This window comes from Dipodomys spectabilis, unplaced genomic scaffold (genome assembly GCF_019054845.1).
Source record: "Dipodomys spectabilis isolate Male_0828 unplaced genomic scaffold, ASM1905484v1 ptg000136l, whole genome shotgun sequence".
Taxonomy (NCBI): Eukaryota; Metazoa; Chordata; class Mammalia; order Rodentia; family Heteromyidae; genus Dipodomys; species Dipodomys spectabilis.
The window spans coordinates 11,238,177-11,259,133 of record NW_024870813.1 but is presented as its reverse complement, the minus strand read 5'-3'; the positions used below and the strand labels follow the sequence as shown (position 1 = coordinate 11,259,133).

At 39.1% G+C, this 20,957-nt stretch overlaps 1 protein-coding gene across 2 annotated transcripts in view; it reads left to right on the top strand.

The window, feature by feature from the left end:
• Vcl (vinculin) overlaps positions 1–20,957 on the top strand; it is a 99,619-nt gene that overhangs the window by 45,380 nt on the left and 33,282 nt on the right. For both annotated transcript variants that reach the window (XM_042690116.1, XM_042690117.1), the window contains exons 3-8: positions 7,719–7,869; positions 8,045–8,153; positions 10,149–10,271; positions 11,182–11,342; positions 18,306–18,396; positions 19,705–19,852. In XM_042690116.1, the coding sequence (XP_042546050.1) occupies positions 7,719–7,869; positions 8,045–8,153; positions 10,149–10,271; positions 11,182–11,342; positions 18,306–18,396; positions 19,705–19,852 (783 nt within the window). The remainder of the gene's footprint in view (positions 1–7,718; positions 7,870–8,044; positions 8,154–10,148; positions 10,272–11,181; positions 11,343–18,305; positions 18,397–19,704; positions 19,853–20,957) is intronic.

The following is a 20,957-nucleotide window of genomic DNA, read 5'->3' as shown; positions in this document are numbered from 1 at the left end:
TAGGTAGCCTTTGACAGTATTGCCATCTTCATGATGTTAATCCTCCCAATCCAGGAGCATGGGAGGTTTTTCCACTTGCTTAGCTCTACTTTAATTTCCTTTTTCAGGTTTTTAAAGTTTTCGTCATAGAGGTCCTTCACCTCTTTTGTTAAGTTTTATTTTTCGTGGGGCTATTACAAAAGGGGTTGTTTTCCTGATTTCAGCTGTACTCTTGTTATTGGCATAGAGGAAAGCCATTGATTTCTGAGGGTTAATTTTATATCCTGCTACTTTGCCAAAGTTTCTGATCAGCTCAAGTAACTTGGGAGTGGAGTCCATCGGGTTCTTTAAATACAAAATCGTGTCATCTGCAAAAAGGGAGAGTTTTATTTCTTCTTTCCCAATTAGGATCCCTTTATGTTTGCATCTTATTGCCCTACCTAGACACTCTAATACTAGGTTGAAGAGGAATGGAGAAAGTGGACATCCTTGTCTTGTTCCTGAATTAAGAGGAAATGCCTTTAATTTTTCACCATTAAGTATAATGCTGGTGTAGGCTTGTCATACACTGCCTTTATTATATTGAGGAATGTTCCATGGATTCCTAGTTTTTCCAGAGCTTTCATCATAAAGGTGCTTTTTCTGCATCTATGGAGATAACCATGTAGTTCTTATCCTTGCTCTTGCTGATGTGATGAATTATATTAATTGATTTGTGTATATTGAACCAGCTTTGCATCCCTGAAATGAATCCTGATTGATATCTAGGGCTCCTTGACACAGCCCGAAATTTTCTTAGTAGAGACCCAGAAACAACAAATCAAAGAAAGGTTGGACAAATGGGATTGCATAAAACTGCAGAGCTTCTGCAAGGCAAACAACATAGCTTAGCAAGATCAGTAGAAAGCCCAGGGACTGGGAGAAGATCTTCACTAGCCACACAACAGACAAGGGTCTCATATCTAAAATATACTTAGAACTCAAAAAAATAAATCCCCCAACAACAAATCCTCAGACACAACTGCCTGATTAATAAGTGGGCTAAAGACTTAAAGAGAATTCTCTGAAGAGGAAATAAGACTGGCCAATAGACACATGAAGAAATGTTCAACTTCTCTAGCCATAAAAGAAATGCAAATCAAGACAATGTTGAGATTCTATCTCACCCCAGTTAGAATGGTTATAATCAAGAAATCTAGTAACAACAGATGCTGGAGGGGATGTGGCCAAAAGGGAACCCTACTTCATTGTTGGTGGGAGTGTAAACTTGTTCAACCACTTTGGAAAGCACTATGGAGGTGCCTCAAAAGACTCCACATAGAGCTCCCCTATGACCCATCAATCCCACTTTTGGGCATTTACCCAAACGATCACAAACAAGGTCATACCAAAGCTACCAGCACAACTATATTTATCTCAGCATTATTCACCATAGCTAAGATAGGGAACCAACCCAGATGCCCCTCAGTAGATGAATGGATCAAGAAAATGTGATATATATATGTATCACAATGGAATTTTTACCTCCATCAGAAAGAATGACATTGCCCCATTTGTTAGGAAATGGAAAGACTTGGAAAAAATTATATTAAGTGAAGTAAGCCAGGCCCAAAGAAACATAGGTCCCATGGTTTCCCTTGTTTGCAATAACTAGTGCCTGTCTATGACAAGCAGAGAAGGTCAAAGGCTATGCACACACATATGGCCATATGAGATGAAGTTAACCAAAATGTACCCCAAGACAGGGACACAGGATTTTTTTTCTTTCTTGCTATTGTTTTTAATGTACTTATAATGCACTAAGTGATTCTTTTGTTTCTTTTGTAAGTTCTTCCCCCGTGATATAACCCCTGTTTTTGTATTTGATTCTGGTGTTCTGAATCTTGTATGTATATTTTTGTAATTTGGGGAGGGGATGGGGTATAGTGGAATGCTTAAATGGGGATGCAGGTTGACCCATTGTGATGATGAGATATACAGGACACTATGTTGAAAACGAACTTTACAATGTCAGGGGGGAGGAATTGGGGAGGTGGGGAGAGAAGTGATGGTAGGGGAAAATCAAAGGAGGAGGTAACAACACTTGATAGGAAATGTACTCATTACTCTACTCAAGTAACTGTAACCCCTCTGCACATTATTTTTACATATATATATATGAAAAAGGAAAAAAAGAACACAAGGGGGGCTAGGGATGTAGCACACTGGCAAAGCTCTAAGCTTTATCTTCAGAATCACGATAAAGAAGAGGAGGAGGATAAAGAGGAAGAAATTGAAGAGTAGACCCAGTACTTGAGAGGCTGAGGCAAGAGGCTGGAGAGCTCCACGTCAGCCTAAGCTACATAATGAGACCCTGATCTCAGAAAAACAAAACATAATCAGACAAAATAAAATAGCTCTAATGATTAATTCTATTTGCCAAATAATTATGCCAGTTCCAGGTTGGTTGAAAATAGCAGTGAGGGGGGCTGGGAAGGTGGCTCAGTGGCAGAGCACTTGCCTTGCATGCATGAGCCCCTGGGTTCGATTCCTCAGCACCACATAAGCAAAAAGAAAAAAGCCGAAAGTGGTGCTGTGGCTCAAGTGGTAGAGCGCTAGCCTTGAGCTGAAGAGCTGAGGGACAGCACCCAGGCCCAGAGTTCAGGCCCCACGACCGGACCCAAAAAAAGAAAGGAAGAAAGGAAGAAAATAGCAGTGAGGGAGGTGCTGGGTTCAGTGGCCACGGTGGAGAAGGCCTTACTGATGAGCTATTTGTCCCTTAATGTCCTTCCTCACACCTATTTCCTTTTCCTCCAATGCTGTTGGTGCTATGTTTGTAGTCTTTCTCCAAGCAGATGTAAATACCTGTTTTTTTTTGGTGCATTAGGGGACTCTGAAGTCCATGAAATCATAGTTTTAGGTGTTTGCTCCATAGTACTTCAGTCTTTAGAAAACAGAGCAGAGAGAGAGAGAGAGAGACAGACAGGCAGACAGAGACAGAGAGAGACAGAGAGAAACAAAGAGACAGAGACAGAAGAAGAGAAAGAGAAAGAGTCTATGTGTGAGTGAAAGTATTTATAACCTAAGTGTCTATACTAAGGTCAATTTTTACTTTTATGCTTTTATTAAAACAATAAATTTAATACAGGATGTGTTTTCCCCACCCCTCCCTGACATGATTTAACTTGTTCAAAGTTTCTGTTTTAAATTGTGGATCAAAATATGTCTCAATAGACTCATTAAACTATCTCATAATATATATGTATATTATCTATATGTATAATTTATTTTGTGGTAGTACTGGGTCTTGAACTCAGGGCCTCTTGTCATTTTTGCTCACATCTAGCTTTCTAGTAGTAGAGCCATGCTTGTAGTTCCTGCTTTTGCAGATTAATTGGTGATAAAGAGTTGGGGGGATATGTCTGCCTTGGCTGGCAAACCCCAATTCTCAAATCTCAGACTCCTGAGTAGCCAGGATTATAGGTATGAGCCGTCACTGCCTGGCTCTTTTATGTTGTTTTGACTGAATCTTCTCCTTCCTTTCCAAGGCTAAACCAGTGAGTGGGATATGATGGCTGATTCTTACAGAAATGGACAGAGATTGGCTTCAGAGTTGGGGAGTAGCTGTAGTTTGTGATAGTATACTTTTTTCCATATTCGAACCACACTTATATATGCATCTGTATGTGTCTGTATGTGGGGGGGGGGGGGGCAGAGGAGAAGGAGACCAGGAAGGGAGAGGTGAGCAATGATGAGAAAAAGAACTTAGATTTTGTGAATGCAAGAACAGCACAATGGTAGAGTACTTGTCTAGCATGCACAAGGCTGTGGTTTGATCCTCACTATCCCACTAAAAAATCAGCTTAAGGGTAAATCTCTTGATTAATTATAATTAAAATTACCTAGAGTTGAGGAATACTTCTTACATTGTTTCAAGTTATATCAAGTGGTAATTGTGGAAAGAATGGATTATAAGTAAAGACTGAGCATATTTATGATTCCATGAGGCTGTCATTATTGATCACTTAATCTGAAGCATAAGAATTTTCTGTTACTTTAGGTTGAAGACTCAAAAGTAGAGGAAGCCTGACCTGTACTAGTTGATTGAAATAAAGTATCTAAGTTGATATCATTGTATATAGTCAAGGCATATTATTATTTAGGAAAAATTTTGATCTTATCCTTAGTTATTACCTAAAATTCTGATTTCTACTTTAAAGTAATCACTTTAAGAATAGGCAACTTGAATGTTTAAATAAAATCACATTTTCCACAGACAAGATGGACTCCTTCCTGTTTCTACTTGCTGGTTAGTCATAGTGGGATTTGTTTGGCTTTTATGAATGCTATTAAATTTTAATGTACAGATCAGATGTTTTATTGCAGAAAAAAATGGTGCAGTGTCTGTTCTGGCCCTATCATTTTACCACACAAGGGAACCATTAGTGGAAAATCAATTTGATTCCTCCCAACTTTTTCCATTTGAGTTTTTTTTTTCAGTTTCCTTTCTCCATAATGATTATTCCTAGCATTTTTTTTGAACTGAAAAACTTCCATAGTAACTGGGTCCTTGCTAATAGATGTAGCACTGGAGTTCTATGATGATATGTTTGCTTGCCATAATTTTGTCAGGATTTGCCTCTGTGAGGTGAAAATGTTGTGAGGAAACTCAGTTGGGAGAAACAGAGAAGCCACCACTAAGAGGCCAAATTATGAATCCTTATTGGAGAGCCAGAGGACTGCTGGTGGTCTCTTGTCACAAAGACCAACAGCAGCAAATGCAGTTAGCACAAAGTTTATATAGGCCAAAACTACATAAGGTGTGAGGAATTAAACCTGACAGTTGAGGACACTTAAGCCTAATAGAAGTGTTAAATAAAAGCAAACCATGTAGGAAAACAAATCAGGGGAAAATCAAGGGCCACTTATCTAGGGGAAGCACAGTCCCAGTCTCCTTACTTCAAAAATTAATTCAACAAGGGGCTGGGAAGGTGGCTCAGTGGTAGAGCACTTGCCTTGCATGCATGAGGCCCTGGGTTCGATTCCTCAGCACCACATAAGCAGAAAAAAAAAAAGCTGGAAGTGGCATTGTGGCTCAAGTGGTAGAGTGCTAGCCTTGAGCTGAAGAGCTGAGGGACAGCGCCCAGGCCCAGAGTCCAGGCCCCACGACCAGACGCCCCAAAAAACCAAAACAAAACAAAAATTAATTCAACAAATAGCTTTGAGCATTTATTTTGTGTCAGTCATTGTGTTCTCTGCGAATATTAAGTAACAACATAGAAGGGATTCCATTTTTGTATGTGAGAATGTGCTGGTAATGTGGCACCTCATTTTCTTTTCTTTTCTTTCTTTCTTTTGTTTTTTGGTCAGTTGTGGGGCCTGATCTCTAGGCCTGGGCACTGCCTTCAGCTCTTCAGTTCAAGGTTTGTGCTCTACCACTTGAGCCACACACCACTTCTGGCTTTTTCTGCTTACATGGTGCTGAAGAATTGAACCCAGGGCCTCATGCATGCAAGGCTCTAGCACTAAGCCACCTTCCCAGCCCCTACCTTGTTCTCTTTTGACTTTTTTTTTTTTTGCTGGTCCTGGGGCTTGAACTGTGGGACTGGGTGCTGCCCCTGAGCTTTTGTGCTCAAGGCTAGCACTTTATCACTTGAAGTTCCACTTTGAGCCTTTGCTGATAATTGGAGGTAAGAGTTTCATGGACTTCCCTGCTTGGGGTTGCTTTGAACCACAATACTCAGATCTCGCCCTCTTGAATAGCTAGGATTACAGGTGTGAGCCATTGGTGTCCTCTCCTTTTGATTTCTTTGCTAAAGGCAGTGTTTAGGATTGAGCTCAACATTTCATATTTGCTAGGCAGGTGTTTATACCCTTAGCTTCCTGTTACTCTTTTTTTTTTTTTTTAGTAGTTATGAGATACAGCTCTATTTTCTTCTGGTTTATATTGTTTCCAGTGAGTAGTCTGCTGAAATTCTTACCTTTGATCTTCTTTATAGAAGGGTTACATTTTTCTGGATGTTTTATTTTTGTTTGTTTCAAATATTTTTCTCTTTATTGTTGCTTTTAAGTAACTTCATTATGATTTGCCTAATTCAGTTCTTTTTTTGCTAGCATACATTAGTTGTGTAAGAAAGGTTTTACTGTATTATTTGCACATATTTATAGTATATTCTGATCAACCTAATCCTATTGTTTTCTCTCATCCCATTCCCACTTCTTAAAATAATTTCAGCAGGTTTCATTTTTCTATTTTTGTACACATAAATAAGCACTCATCTTTTTTCGCACTCATCTTTTTTTTTTTTTTTTTTTGTCGGTTGTGGGGCTTGAACTCTGGGGCTGGGTGCTTTCCCTGTGCTCTTCAGCTCAAGGCGAGCACTCTACCACTTGAGCCACAGCACCACTTCTGGTTTTCTAGTGGTTTATTGGAGATAAGAGTCTCACAGAATTTCCTGCCCGGGCTGGCTTTGAATCGTGATCCTCAGATCTCAGCCTCCTGAGTAGCTAGGATTACAGGTGTGAGCCGCCAGCACCCAGCTCAGCATTCATCTTTTTAATGCAGTTTTCTTGATGTTTTTATGCTTGGCTTTATAAATTTAATCAAACTTGGACAAATTTTATAATTATTTCTTTAAATACTTCTCCTTGTCTCTGTCATCTTCTCTCCTTTGGGGACTTCAATTACACAGACATTAGTTTCCTTGGGGTCATCTCATAATTCACTGATCCTATTACTTATTTATTTATTTATTTGGCTGTACAGGAGCTTGAGCTCAGGAACTCATACTCCCTCAGCTTGCTTGCTTGCTTGGCCCTCTAGAACTTGAGCCATATGCCCAACTTGTCTTTTGGTGATTATTTTGGAGTTGAAGATTCATGCGCATTTTCCTTAGTTGTTCTCCACCTACAATCCACCAGACCTCAGCTTCCTGAGTAGTTAAGATTACAGGTGTGAGCTATCAGTGCTCAAGCTAAATAAAAATAAAAGGTCCCAAGTGTATTCTTTCTTTTTTTTTTGGCCGGTGGTGGGGCTTGAACTCTGGGCTTGAGCACTGTCCCTGTGCTCTTCAGCTCAAGGTGAGCTCTACCGCTTGAGCCACAGCGCCATTTCCAGTTTTCTAGTGGTTTATTGGAGATAAGAGTCTCACGGACTTTCCTGCCCGGGCGGGCTTCAAACCCATATCCTCAGATCTCAGCCTCCTGAGTAGCTAGGATTACAGGCATGAGCCACTGGCGCCCAGATTGTATCCTTTTCTTTTTTTTTGTGGTGGTTGTTGCCAGTAGCAACCATAAAATGTTATTCACAAGCTTAGTGCACCAAACAAATAAAGGAATGTACTGTTACAAATGGCAGATTTTAAAATCTGAAAACTTACATGTTAGCTGGGTGCTGGTGGCTCACAGCTATAATCCTGGCTACTCATAAAGCTGAGATCTGAGGATTATGGTTTGAAGGCAGCCTGGGCAGAAAAGGACCCGTGAAGCTCTTACCTCCAATTAACAACTCAGAAAAACAGAAGTAGCTCTGTGGATCAAGTGGTAGAGCATAAAGAGGGTCAGGAACAGTGCCTAGGCCCTGAGTTCAAGCCCCACAACCAACAAAACAACAATAACAACAAAAAACTTATGTAAAATTATCAGTTGTTTTTGTCTGGTTTCCATGTTAGAAAAAAATGTGAATTTACATTCTTTGCATTTGCATATGATGTTTTTTTTTATTTGGCTCAGCCTGAGAGTTGACTGTTTTCCTCCCCCAGGGTCGAGAATGCTTGCACCAAGCTTGTTCAGGCAGCGCAGATGCTTCAGTCAGACCCTTACTCAGTGCCTGCTCGAGATTATCTCATCGATGGGTCAAGGGGCATCCTTTCTGGCACATCAGACCTGCTTCTTACCTTTGATGAGGCTGAGGTAGGCCACCTGAGTCCCATGCAGACATCTCCTATACCAAAAAAAAAAAGGCATTTTTTTAAAGATATTGGAACATTGAATGATTATTTAGGATGACAAAAGTATTAAAGAGCTAAGCATGGTCATATTTGCGATGTGTTGTGCATTCATTTGAACCCTGAATTCTTATTTTTAGGTTCGGAAAATCATTCGTGTTTGCAAAGGCATCTTGGAATATCTTACAGTGGCAGAGGTAGTGGAGACTATGGAAGATTTGGTCACTTATACAAAGAATCTTGGGCCAGGTTTGTCATATCCAGCTTTTATAACACAACTTGTAATGATTTGTCAGTGTGGGATCTCTAAATTGTGCAAAAGATAGATGATACTTTTGGGTGTCTCTATCAATGGAACTGACCCTGGGCTTCTGCTGAGATGTCATTCTCTCTGCAATCTGAATTTGCTTTGTACAAATCCTGGCCCTGGCAAATGAATTACACCAGACATTGAAAATACTGCTGGAGAATGTAGAAAATACTTTTCGATTACTGTAATGCTGAAGGCCACCCTCAATCCTGACCTCTCTCTTCCACATTACACAGCATTCCTTCAGTGTCTGCCAGCTGGCTCTTTATGACTTCTTAGCTTGCTAATTAGCCTGCCTACTATTATGGATTTATGCCTAGCCCAAGGCTGCATAATATAATCAGACCTGGAAGGATAGAGAGCTGTTGTGGTTAAATTTCATTTGGAGATAATTATTTAGGCATCTGAATATTGAATATTCAAAATACACAGGAGATTCCAGCTTCTGATCTTATAGAGTTATAACATGACCTTGAGTGTCCTCAAAGCAAACTAGACCAACAGAATAAATATACTAGGCATTTAACTTGAGGTTTATCATGAAGTATTTTTTTTATGTGAAATTTTGACTTTTACATAACAGTATTTCTTTTTCTAATTAACTTATATACGGATGGGAGGAGGGGTTGATTTCATTTTTACCTTTCCATATGTTTACAATATATTCCACTCAATCTCATCCCCTCTGTCACTCTCCCTGCCTTAACAATACATTTATGAGGGTTCAGTGTAGTTGATTATAAAGTTAATAAATCTCATTACTAGAATGGCTTTCTTTGATGTCTGCAGTGGTATACTTTTTGTATATGTTTGTTGGGGATTGAACCCAGGCATTCTGCATGTTAGTCAAGTGTAATACTACTGAGCTACACCCCCAGCTGTGATCCAAACACTTCAAAATTTCTCATAGCACTGGAAAAAATTAATTTCCCAAATGGAATTTTGCTGGCAGAATTCCAACACATAAAAACAAAATGAAGCTACTCTTTGTGAAGAAGCAGCCCCACATCAAACCAAGCCTTTAGTCTTAATGTTCTGTGGGAAAAAACTAAGAAATTCTAGGAGCAATTTGAAAAATCAGAACTTTAGAAAGTCATGTAGGACCTTTGAATAATTACCAAAGTAAACAAAAAGTGCTAGCAGATTGATTCCAACATACCAGATGCTTGCATATACTACCGTTACTGTAATTATTTTTTTTAAAATAATACTTCTACTTGTTTCTAATTTTAAATGCAGTTTAGCTAATTTTGGGCCAAATTTGGACCGCAGAGAAAAAAATAAAGATATAAATAAAGAACATCACTGCCATTCTTAGAACTGTTTTCAGTGTTGGCATTCAGTACTGAGCTCACACAAGAGTGCAGAGCAGGCAGAAGTGTTGCATGAAACCTGTATGCATAGTAGCCTGGCAAAATATTTTCCCCCACTTGTGAATTAATTTTTTCCCAAATATATATTAAAATTGTTTTTAAAAAGTATTTATCAGTATATATATATATATATATATATATACATACATATATACATATACATATATATATACACACATATAAGTCAGCTGTGAAAGCTACTTAATGGGGTTTTTAATGAATTACTTTTGGGTCCGGTCGTGGGGCCTGAACTCTGGGCCTGGGCGCTGTCTCTCAGCTCTTCAGCTCAAGGCTAGCGCTCTACCACTTGAGCCACAGCGCCAGTTCCAGCTTTTTTTTTCTTTTTGCTTATGTGGTGCTGAGGAATTGAACCCAGGGCCTCAGGCATGCAAGCAAGCGCTCTACCACTGAGCCACCTTCCCAGCCCTTAATGAATTACTTTTGAAAAGAATAAAATTGTATATAATGGTTTAGTGAGACTGTTTGTTGTTTAAATACATAGACAGTCAGTTTGGCCTTTTTCCTACTAATTCATCCTCATCCTGTGTATCCTTGGTCCAGGAATGACTAAGATGGCCAAGATGATTGATGAGAGACAGCAGGAGCTGACTCACCAGGAGCATCGAGTGATGCTGGTGAACTCGATGAATACTGTGAAAGAGTTGCTTCCAGTTCTCATTTCAGGTATTTCCTCTTCCTATTGATGGGGGAAGGTAGTATGTTTTAAACTCGGAGGTTCATTTTCTTTTGCTGCTTTTACTAGAGCTCTACCACTTTGAGCCACAGTTCTATTTCCGGTTTTCTGGTGGTTAATTGGAGATAAGACTCTCATGGATTTTCCTGGATTGACTTTGAGTCATGATCCTCAGATCTCAGCCTCCTGAGTCATTAGGACTACAGTGCCAGGCTAGATGCGTTATTTTTACCAGGGGGGAAGATGACATCTGTTGACTGAATGTTAAATGTTGGCTGTTGGCTAAGAGACCAGGATTCATCTTCTCTAATGCTGTCCTTCTCCCTCTGCTCATTTAACTAGCAAAAGGGATTTGTACTTGTGAAGTGTCAGTATGTGCCAGCAACCATGTGAATTTCTTTTTGGTGCCAGTACTGGGACTTGAACTCAGGTCGTTGGTGCTATCCCTTAGCTTTTTTCACTCAAGGCTGGATGGTGCTCTACCTCTTGAGCCATAGCTCCATTTCTGGCTTTATTTTTTGCCAGTCCTGGGGCTTGAATTCAGGGCTCTGTCCTGAGTGTCTCTGTGATCAAGGCCACTTCTGGCTTTTTCTGAATAGTTTACTGGAGATAAGAGTCTCACAGACTTCGGCTTTAAACCATGATCTTTAGATCTCTGCCTTCTGAGTAGCTAGGATTATAGGCATGAGTCACCTTGGTGCCCAGCTCATTTCTAGCCTTTTGCTGGTTAATTGGAGATAAGAGTCTCATGGATTTTGCTGCTCATGCTAGCTTTGAACCACAATCTTCAGATTTCATCTAGGATCTAGGTGAGAGCCCCCAGTGCCTGCCCCATGTGAATATTATACAACAAAATAAAAATCCAAACTTAGTTTCCAATTTTCTGATTGTTTTTTATAGCTATGAAGATTTTTGTAACAACTAAAAACTCAAAAAACCAAGGAATAGAAGAAGCTTTGAAAAATCGCAATTTTACTGTAGAAAAGATGAGTGCTGAAATTAATGAGATCATTCGTGTCTTACAACTCACTTCTTGGGATGAAGATGCCTGGGCCAGCAAGGTTGGTGTTACCATGGATGAGGTATACGAAAAGAATGCCAAGTTTTCTCCTCCTGGGGATTTTGATTATCCCCTGTCTCACATTTTTATCTTGTAATTGTAGCATAAGAGTACTCCAATTGTGAAAGTACTTTTTTCTTTTGTTTCCTGGGTTACTTGCTAGCTTTGTGAATTTTCTTTTTTCCAAGGAAAACAGTAAGCATGGTTGAATATTGATAGGAGACTGAGGTACTCTGTATCCTTTTCTTCCTGTTAGATTCTCATTGGCGGGGCTATTGGAGGATGTCTAGTGTGCATACTGACTCCTCTGGGTGGGATTTTTGCTTTTTATGTAGGTAGTTGATTCTAGGTCACTAAGATACTAAATAAGCCCAGAGAAATAATAGAGGAAACAGCATTTCTAGCTGTGTTTTTGATTATTCTATTTTCCTGAAGAAATGATTATTTAAAATATTAGTCTTCACATTTTCGAGTTAGTTTTGGAGATCTCTTTACTCTTTGTAGAAATTTTTCTTGGCTCTAAAGGAGTTTGGTGGATTTCCTGTAGCACTTTGTATGCTGTTGCTTTTGTCTGCTTCTCCCTGTGTAGTGGCTGTGAACACTATGGATGTGAATCAGCTCTCCAGGAACCAGGGCTGTTTTGGTTTATACTTTCCTTATAGAGTAAATAGTCAGGGGAAACACATTGTCTCCAAAATCTAGCTTTTCCATGTATGGAGACAACCCAAGGTTGGCTTCAGGGCCACCTAGCAGACTGTTAGCCCACTAAAAAAGAGGTTTTTGTTAGTGGCCCCATTTGGGTGGAGGACCCACCTATAAGGTAAGGTCAGGTTGGGGCCTTAAATGACCAGTCCTCTCTCGTCACTCAGTAAGCTATAACTGTTCATAATAAATTATTTTACTTTAACTATGGCTTTGTTTACATTGATGTGGAGTTCAATGGATTTTTAAGATTATATTTAAAATCTATATGCTATAATCATTTTAAGTCTTTAATACTTACTTTTGCATATTTGACAGTTTTCACTTCCCTGTTATGACTTCTTTATGCATCTTTTGTTTTTGTTGTTGTTGTTCTCTTGTTTGTTTTATTCTTTTTCTCCCACTTAGAAGGTAAGCTTCCTCTTGCCCTCTAATTTCTTTTTTGCTTTAAGAGACAAACGCATGTCTGTGGGGTTTTCTTGTGCTGTGTGCCATGCCTTATTGTTTGCCGGTGTAACACTGTGCTCCAATATGTGTCAGAATGTGATTTAATATGGGACTTCAGGCTATGGTGGGATGACTCTTTGACTCTGGCTCATATTGAGCTATTTTTTTTGCTTTTTTTTTTTTTAAAAAAATCTTTTTTTTTTTTTTGGGTCCGGTCCCGGGGCCTGAACTCTGGGCCTGGGAGCTGTCCCTCAGCTCTAGGCTAGCACTCTACCACTTGAGCCACAATGCCACTTCCAGCTTTTTTTGCTTATGTGGTGCTGAGGAATCGAACTCAGGGCCTCTGGCATGCAAGGCAAGCGCTCTACCACTGAGCCACCTTCCCAGCCCCTAAAAAAAATCTTTTTGTTCAGGTTCTTGACTTTTTTTTTTTTTTGGCCTGGTCATTGCTCCAGCTTCATTTGAGGGGCAAGTTTCCTTAGGAAGCTAGGTGGCCTGTAAATTGCCTGTAGACTCTGCTCTTTGGTAAGGAGACTGCCAGGTGATACCATTCCTGAAAATACCTCTCCTGCCAGTCTTTGCAGGCTCTGAAATGTTGTTTTTGGATATGTGGCTTGGAGGTTTTTTTTTTTTTTTTGGTTGGTTGTAGGCCTTGAACATTGGGCCTGGGCGCTATCTCTTAGCTCTTCAGCTCAAAGCAAGTGCTCTATCACTTGAGCCACAGAGCCACTTCCGGTTTATTGGAGATAAGAGTCTTGCGGACTTTCCTGCCTGAGTTGGCTTTGAACCGTGATCCTTAGATTTCAACCTCCTGAGTAGCTAGGATTACAGGCATGAGCCACCGACGCCCAGCTGGCTTGGAGGTTTTAAGCAACAACAAAAATGGACAGTCTCAAAAAAAAAAAAAAAGAAAAGAAAAGAAAATGGACAGTCTCAAGAGCTTTTTCATTGCATAATAATCCTAGCAGTCAAAACCAAAAGGACAAGACGGGTTGCTGGTGGTTTTCTAACTTAAGTCCATAGCTTACTGCATGTCTGCTGCCTAAGCTGCAAATCACCTGTCATTTTTCTATGATCTCCTGTTTTCCTAATTTCAATCTTTCCTTTGCTTCTAGCAAATGACAAGTAGTAAGGAAGAAGCATTTAACTTTAATGTGTCTCTAGTTTTGGAGGATAAAAAGTTACCCATCATTTAGTGACTAAGTGTGACTGTGTTATTCAGCTTTATTTCATTCAGGGGCCATCAAGAGCTGCTTCTTTACAAAACAAAACAACAAGACAAAACAAAAAGTCAGTTGGGATTTTTCAATGGATAAGGATTAGGTACTTGGTAGGCTAGATGAGGAACTGGCCAAGTTCTTACCAGGTTTATTTACAATTTACATGATAACTTCCCCAGGTTTGTTTATTTATTCATTTATCTTATTTTTTTAGGCAGGCGCTTTATTGCTTGAACCATACCCCCAGCCCTTTTTGCTTTAGTTATTATCTGGATAGAGTCTTTAGTTTTTGCCTGTGGCTGGCCTGTGATTTTGTTCATCTTATCTCCAGCCTCTCAACATAGTTGGGATTGCAATTGCATGTCATCATGCCCAGTTTGTTGGTTGAGTTCTTGCTAACTTTTTGGCTCAGGATGGCCTCACACCCATGATCTCTAACTTCCTGATCTCTAACTCCAGAGTAGCTGGGATTGCAGGTGTGCACCACTACACCTGGCAGTAACTTTCCCAGTTACATGCTTATCTGAGAAGAAGCTAGTTTGTTAGGATGTTGCAAAACTAACTTTATCAGGAACAAATGTGAATTCAGTTAGCTCAGCCAAAAGAAATTCAAATACACAATGACTTAGAATGAACCAGATGTTTATTTTTAACCTGTTTGCTTTTTGGAAAGATAACATGACATTTCATTCCCAGTCCTGTTCCTATCTACTCTACCTTTAATTACACATCAAATATTTATTAGTCATACGAATATTTGCAATGGGAAGCTTTTTTCTTAAAGGTGGCATTTTGTCTGTTTTTCAGTTCAATAGGATTAACTGGAAGGCATCTTTTATTGCTCAACTGTGGGCAATGATAGAATCAGTCAGACCCTGTATCCTTGTCCCATCCTGTTTCATGCATACAGTGATTTTCACTTCTCATCCCTACCAATAAGCCAATTAACTTTGTCTTACCATACTTGTTTCATGCTTCCCCACTGGTGCAGTATTCTTCTGGAAAGTGATGGTTCCTCTAAAAAAGTGGGGGAAGAAAGTAAGTGAAACAAATTCTTGGTAAAAGTATACCTAAAGAGACAATTCAGTAGGTATTTGTCTTACCTTTCATACCTACATTCATACACACATTTACAAATTTAAAAGTAACTTTGACCTTAAACACTTTCTTTTGAAAATAATTTCATCCTCTTCTTTCAGTGATCATTAAAAATCAAGTTAGCAGTTTTTCTAAGAATATACTATGAATCCAAAGAATTTTGAGTTAAACACAATTCTAATCCTAGTCTGTAAATTCCACGCTCAGTTCTTAATCTTGTTTTTTCTTAAATTTAGGAACTTATATCTTGATGCATGATAGGAATTAAGAGGGAGTATAAGAACAATTCTAAGCACATTTTTACAGAAGTGGCTTTTGCAGTTTGATTCATTAGATGCTAGTCAGTTGTGGTGAGTTCCCTCCCACTATGGCTCTAGCCTGGGGATGAGTAAACGCAGAGACTGACTCAGAGCTCCTGCTGGAAGATCACTTTACTTTACCAAAGAAGGAAATACTGGTTGGAACAAGCAATCCTGTAATACTAGTCCTTACTGCCAACCTTTGGGATTTAATAGTTCAATTTTATTTATTTAAAATAATAAGGTTGGTTGTGGCCTTCTTCTGAGTGTTGTTCTAGTATTATGTTTTTGCAACCAATTTGGACTGAGAGATTTATCTCTAATGAGTTCAGTTAGGATAGGTCACACAATCATTTCTGGTGCTTTATCCCCACTCCTCAAATGCATAAGAGAAAGTCAGCAAATGTTAAGGGGGTTGGATGTTTCTCATTTAATTTATCTCCAGCAACGATATCTCTTTAAATGCTCACAACAGTTACAGAATTTTAGAAGGTATTATTAGAGATGATGAACTGAAGCCCAGAGAAAGTGACTTACTTGATATCTGACATCTAGGCTGCTTTCTCTTGTCCAACCTGTTCTTCTCAGAAATATCTTTGTTCAAAACACTGGAGTGATTGGGTGCTGGTGGCTGATGCTAGTAATCCTAGCAACAAAGGAGGCTGAGATCTGAGGATCGCAGTTCAAAGTCAGTTCCAACAGGAAAGTCCAGGAGATTCATATCTTCACCAGAAAATTGGAAGTGGAGCTCTGACTCAAAGCGGTAGAGTGCTAACCTTGAGCACAAAGAGCTTGGGAACAGCTCCCAGACCCCGAGTTTAAGCCCCACAACTGACCAACAAACAAAAAACCCCACTGGAATGGTAGTGGTAGAAATGTGGTCAGAAATGAAATGAAGTGGGAAGGAAGGTGTCAGTAGAAGAAAGAAAAGCAATTGGATAGTGAAGAGTTCTTATTCTTTATTTACGGTTTTCAGTTTAAGACTACTAGAATTGCAAGGCTTTTCTAACTATAGTTCCTCTTGACTGTCTATAGGAGGAGCTCAGTATTCACAGGGGTTCGTAAGCCCTCACAGATTTGTTGAATTTTAGGAAAATGTTAGTTCCTGGGAAATACTGTAAACATATTTTTTCCTATTTCTTTTAAATACTGGGGTTTAAACTCAGGGCCTTCTGTTTGTTAGGTAAGAGCTCTGCCACTGTAGCTATTTTCCTACCTAGCTCTGTTAACCTTTACATAAATTTGAGATTTAGTGAGGTCATTGACGGGGGTGGGGAGGTGTGGGGTGGGGGTGAGGTTGGGTGGGAAATGGCTACAAGAGAACTTTACTACAGGTTATTCCTAGTCAGGTTCCTAAGAGCCTTTATTGCTTGACCAGACAGTAAAATATTTTTGAATTTGCATTTTTGAAATCTAGCAAGTTATCTATTGGTTTTATTTCTTAGGTTTAAAAGTGTGTTAAGGAGAAGATTATTAATAGATTTTAAATTAAATAATTTTACATTGACATAATTGACATTTACATTGACATAATCTTATCAAGGGTAGCATATACTTTGTAAGAGTTTGTGAAATAAAAAAATACCTATATTGACAACTTCTGTTATACTTTATAACTTGTGTTAACCCTGGAAGGCTGTCCAACTTCCCGAGGGTTAGAGTTTGCCTGTGATATTCTTTTAAGATTTGTATTACTTTTGGAGGTTGGGTTTGCTGCATAAATTGGTATAAAACAGAGTGGGAGGAACAGAGGTTTAAATTATGTGAGAAACCATTAAAAAATACTACATATCTACTTATACCAGTTACAAGAGGCCTTTGAAATAGATCTTAAGATGCTGCCTTTTGATGTCTACCATAATTCTATATAAGTTGATAATAAAAGTATTTTAGTTCCATTTCCCCAGTAATGTAGGCCACTTCTTTTTTGTTACTGTGGTTAAAAATTAAGGTTAGGCTTGGAGAAAGAACAGTTCTATCTTGTTGGAGGAGGAAATTCTAAAGTGGAGAGTCTTATCATCTGAATAGGTACTTTGGAAAAGCTGGGCTCAGGACTGTTGACCACAGGGTGTGAATGCAGACAGTGTTTAACTTGGGCTAGCCCTGGCTCTTTGAATTGAACTAGAAATTCTTCTGGTGCCCCCGTGTGGAAAACTGATGGACTAGCACATTAAGAGAACCCTAGTTCTGTAGGATTCCAATTGCGTAGAATCCCTCCCTCCCTATGCTACTGAGTTTTGAAGTCAGGGCATCGCACTTGCTAGGCAAAGCATTCTACCACTTGAGCCATGCCCCCAGTCCTTTTTCTTTTAGTTTGTTTTTCAGGGAGGGTCTTGCATAAATCTTGCCTAGGCTGGCCTGGAACCAGAGTGTCTGGTTTACATACAAGCTTGTTCTACCATGCTAAACTCATTCTCTGCATTTTCCTATATTAAAAAAATTAGAATGTAATTTAAAGGGATTAACTTGTTATCTCCCAGTGTATCTTTGGAGGTTTTAAGTTAGCTGTAGCTCCTCATCATGAATCTTGGTTATAAGGCATAAGTCAAGACCTGTATGTTAGGTCCTGTCTTTTCTTGTTATGTTAGAGATAGGAGGAGCAGGAAAGGACAGAAAATGCTCACTTTTTGCATAACACTTAGTGGTTTATTTGGAGAACTGAAACAAGATTTGTTGCATTACATTTTCATTTTTGTTTCCCAACCAGTAATTTCAAGTTTTTCAGATTAAATATTGAGTGAAATCTCATCCAGTGTATTTCCAAATGCACAAAGATGTGAAAGAATGGTGTGATCTGTGGCACCACATACTAGTGAGGGTTTTTGGAAGCTGGGGGGCTCTGGCAGGGCTGCCGTAGGTGGGTGTTGGCTAGTGGAAAAGCTGGTAGTGAGGCATGTGACAGCAGGGCTGTTCCCCGCTGAAGACATGAACCATCTTTTTGCTTGAGCAATTGTGCCACTTTTCAGTTTTAGCAATAGAGACACCAGGAAACAGAATAGAATTAACGGAAGATTTGCATGCAGGGTGCTGCATTTTGGCAGAAATAAAAAATTTGCAGTGTGATGGGATTGTTTTTAAGACTATTGTAGGATTACCTTAGCTATTGTATGTTAGTGCCATAACAACTTCCCTATCTGTTTTGTATCATGGTCTCTCAATTTTTTCAAATAAAATAATTGTGGGATTTCTCCTCTAAAGGACACTGAAGCCATGAAGAGAGCACTAGCCTCCATAGACTCTAAACTGAACCAGGCCAAAGGTTGGCTTCGGGACCCCAATGCCAACCCAGGTAACCCTATACCTCTGCTTGTTTTTTGATATGTAAAACCAAAAGCTAAAATTTAAGCCATGGGGGAAGGAAAGAGATCTTTCCATAAGCTCATAATTCTAATTTCCGTAACATTTTGAGCATATACTGTTTTCTGATAGTTCTGGCTAATGAAAGTATTACTGGGTCATAAAAGGATGAAGGGCACTGACCATATTATCTCATCATGGAGGACTAAATTAAGCTGAGCTGTGCATTCTATGCAAAGCCATCACTGAATCAGAAAGTTAATTGTTGTTATTATTTTTTGTGCCAGTCCTGGGGCTTGAACTCAGGGCCTGAGTGGTGTCCCTGAACTTTGTTTTAGCTCAAGGCTAATGCTTTATCACTTGAATCATAGCTCCACTTCTGGCTTTTTTCTCTTTTTTTGGAGGTTAATTGGAAATATGAGTTTCTGCCCTGTTTGGCTTCAAACTACAATCCTCAAATCTCAGTCTCCTGAGTAGCTAGGATTACAGGTGTGAACCACCAGCATTTGGCTAGAAAGTTAATTTTTTTTTGGTGGGGGTGTGTGTGGGGGGAGAGGGTCAGTTGTGGGGCTTGAACTCTGGGCCTGAGTGCTGTCCCTCAGCTCTTCAGCTCAAGGTGTGCGCTCTACTGCTTGAGCTATGGCGCCAATTCCGGTTTTCTAGTGGTTTATTGGAGATAAGACTCTTATGACTTTCTGAGCTGGCTTAGAATAGTGATCCTCAGATCTCAGCCTCCTGAGTAGCTAGGATTACAAGCATGAGCCACTGGTGCCCGGCTGAAAGTTAAATATTTTGAATAAAGCTTCTTCTCTTCTAGTTCCCATCAAACAGACTTCCATTTATGTCAGTACTTAATTAAGTAGATTAAACAGTGATGCCAATAAGAATTAGAAAGCAAAGCTAACTATATAAAGACTGAAGTAGTTATTGAACTTGGCTTTATAGATTGTCTAATATAATATCTATTCCATTTTAGATTAATATTTGAATGGAGTTTGGAGGTGCTAAGCACTATTAAATTGTTAGAGCCAGATTTTTATCATCCATATTTTATCACCAGCTTCTTGGTATCTCCAAGAGGATATGGTTCCAAGTATCTTTTCTAGCAATATCTGTGGTTAAAACCTCACCCATAGTTGTAAGGGCACTGTTTGGATGTTAGCAACTATCAGATGGATTGCCTTCTATTCATTTGTCATTTAAAGTGTTCTATTCCCTCATGAATGAAATGACTGTAAGGTTTCCTTACTAAATAATTGATGTGTCTCCAATGTAGATATTGAATATCTCCCTATTTTAGGGGATGCTGGTGAGCAAGCCATCAGGCAGATCTTAGATGAAGCTGGCAAAGTTGGTGAACTTTGTGCAGGCAAGGAACGCAGGGAGATCCTGGGAACCTGCAAGATGCTGGGGCAGATGACTGATCAAGTGGCTGACCTCCGAGCCAGGTAAATAGCCTCCACTCTTAATAGACCACTAGTGAGTCACTTGCTCTTCTAATAGGGTGATTCAGAAAGTAAGTCCATGGTAATTTTATTGAGTCATCTTTGACTAATACATAACATAGGCATGGTATTAATTCTTCTAGATTGAGTAGATTTTTCTCTTTTCCAAATTTAAAATATGCTGCATCTGCCTAATAATTAAGTTAGAACTGTATTTGAAATAGAAATTTATTTTTTTAAGGGAGAATGATAAGAGGGGGTGAGATTGATTAGAATATATTATAAACGTGGAAATGTACAACTATACAACTCTTAGCAATGAAAAAAAGGCATTTGTCTTTTAAATTCTAGCCATAGGCTTATAAAAAGTAAGAGGCAATGTTGAAACCTTGGTTGGTTATATATTTTTTATGAAGGAAGGTAGAAAGAAACATAAAGAGCACACTGGAATATTTCATACATCCCTTGTAAAATCAATTAAAAGATGGTCCTCTAAGTCATTTCTGGGCTCTTTTGTGTTTCTGTTTAATTATTACTTACTTGGTTTCCTAATTCTTTCACCTTATTTTTGTACTTTTTAAAATCTTGGCTTAAATAACTTAATATTCTTAAATATACTTAATTTGCTATTGAGAAAACTCAGATACAGAGTTACTTGGAATTCATCCACGGATTGACTAAATTCTATAAGATTTTTATTTTTATGGAATTTGATGATAAAGACATTGAAGAAAATTGAAGCGTGTCCAGATGCTAATGTAGATAGAATTTAATTTTCTTTGAGGTCGTTGGGATACACAGGATTTCCATACAAATAAGACCCAGAAGTCCCTCAACATGATGTATACCATTATACCTGGTCTCAAGTATTCACACTTAAGAACACAGATCCAGCTGGGCACTGGTGGCTCACTGTAATCCTGTCTGCTCAGGAAGCTGAGATCTGGAGGATCTTGGTTTAAGTCAATTCACGGAGAAAAAGTCTCCATATCTAATTAACCAGCAAAATGCTGGCTGGAAGTGTGCCTCAAGTGATAGAGTGCCAGTGGTAAATAAGAAAGCCCAGTGATGCCCGGTGCCGGTGGCTCATGCCTGTAAGCCTAGCTAC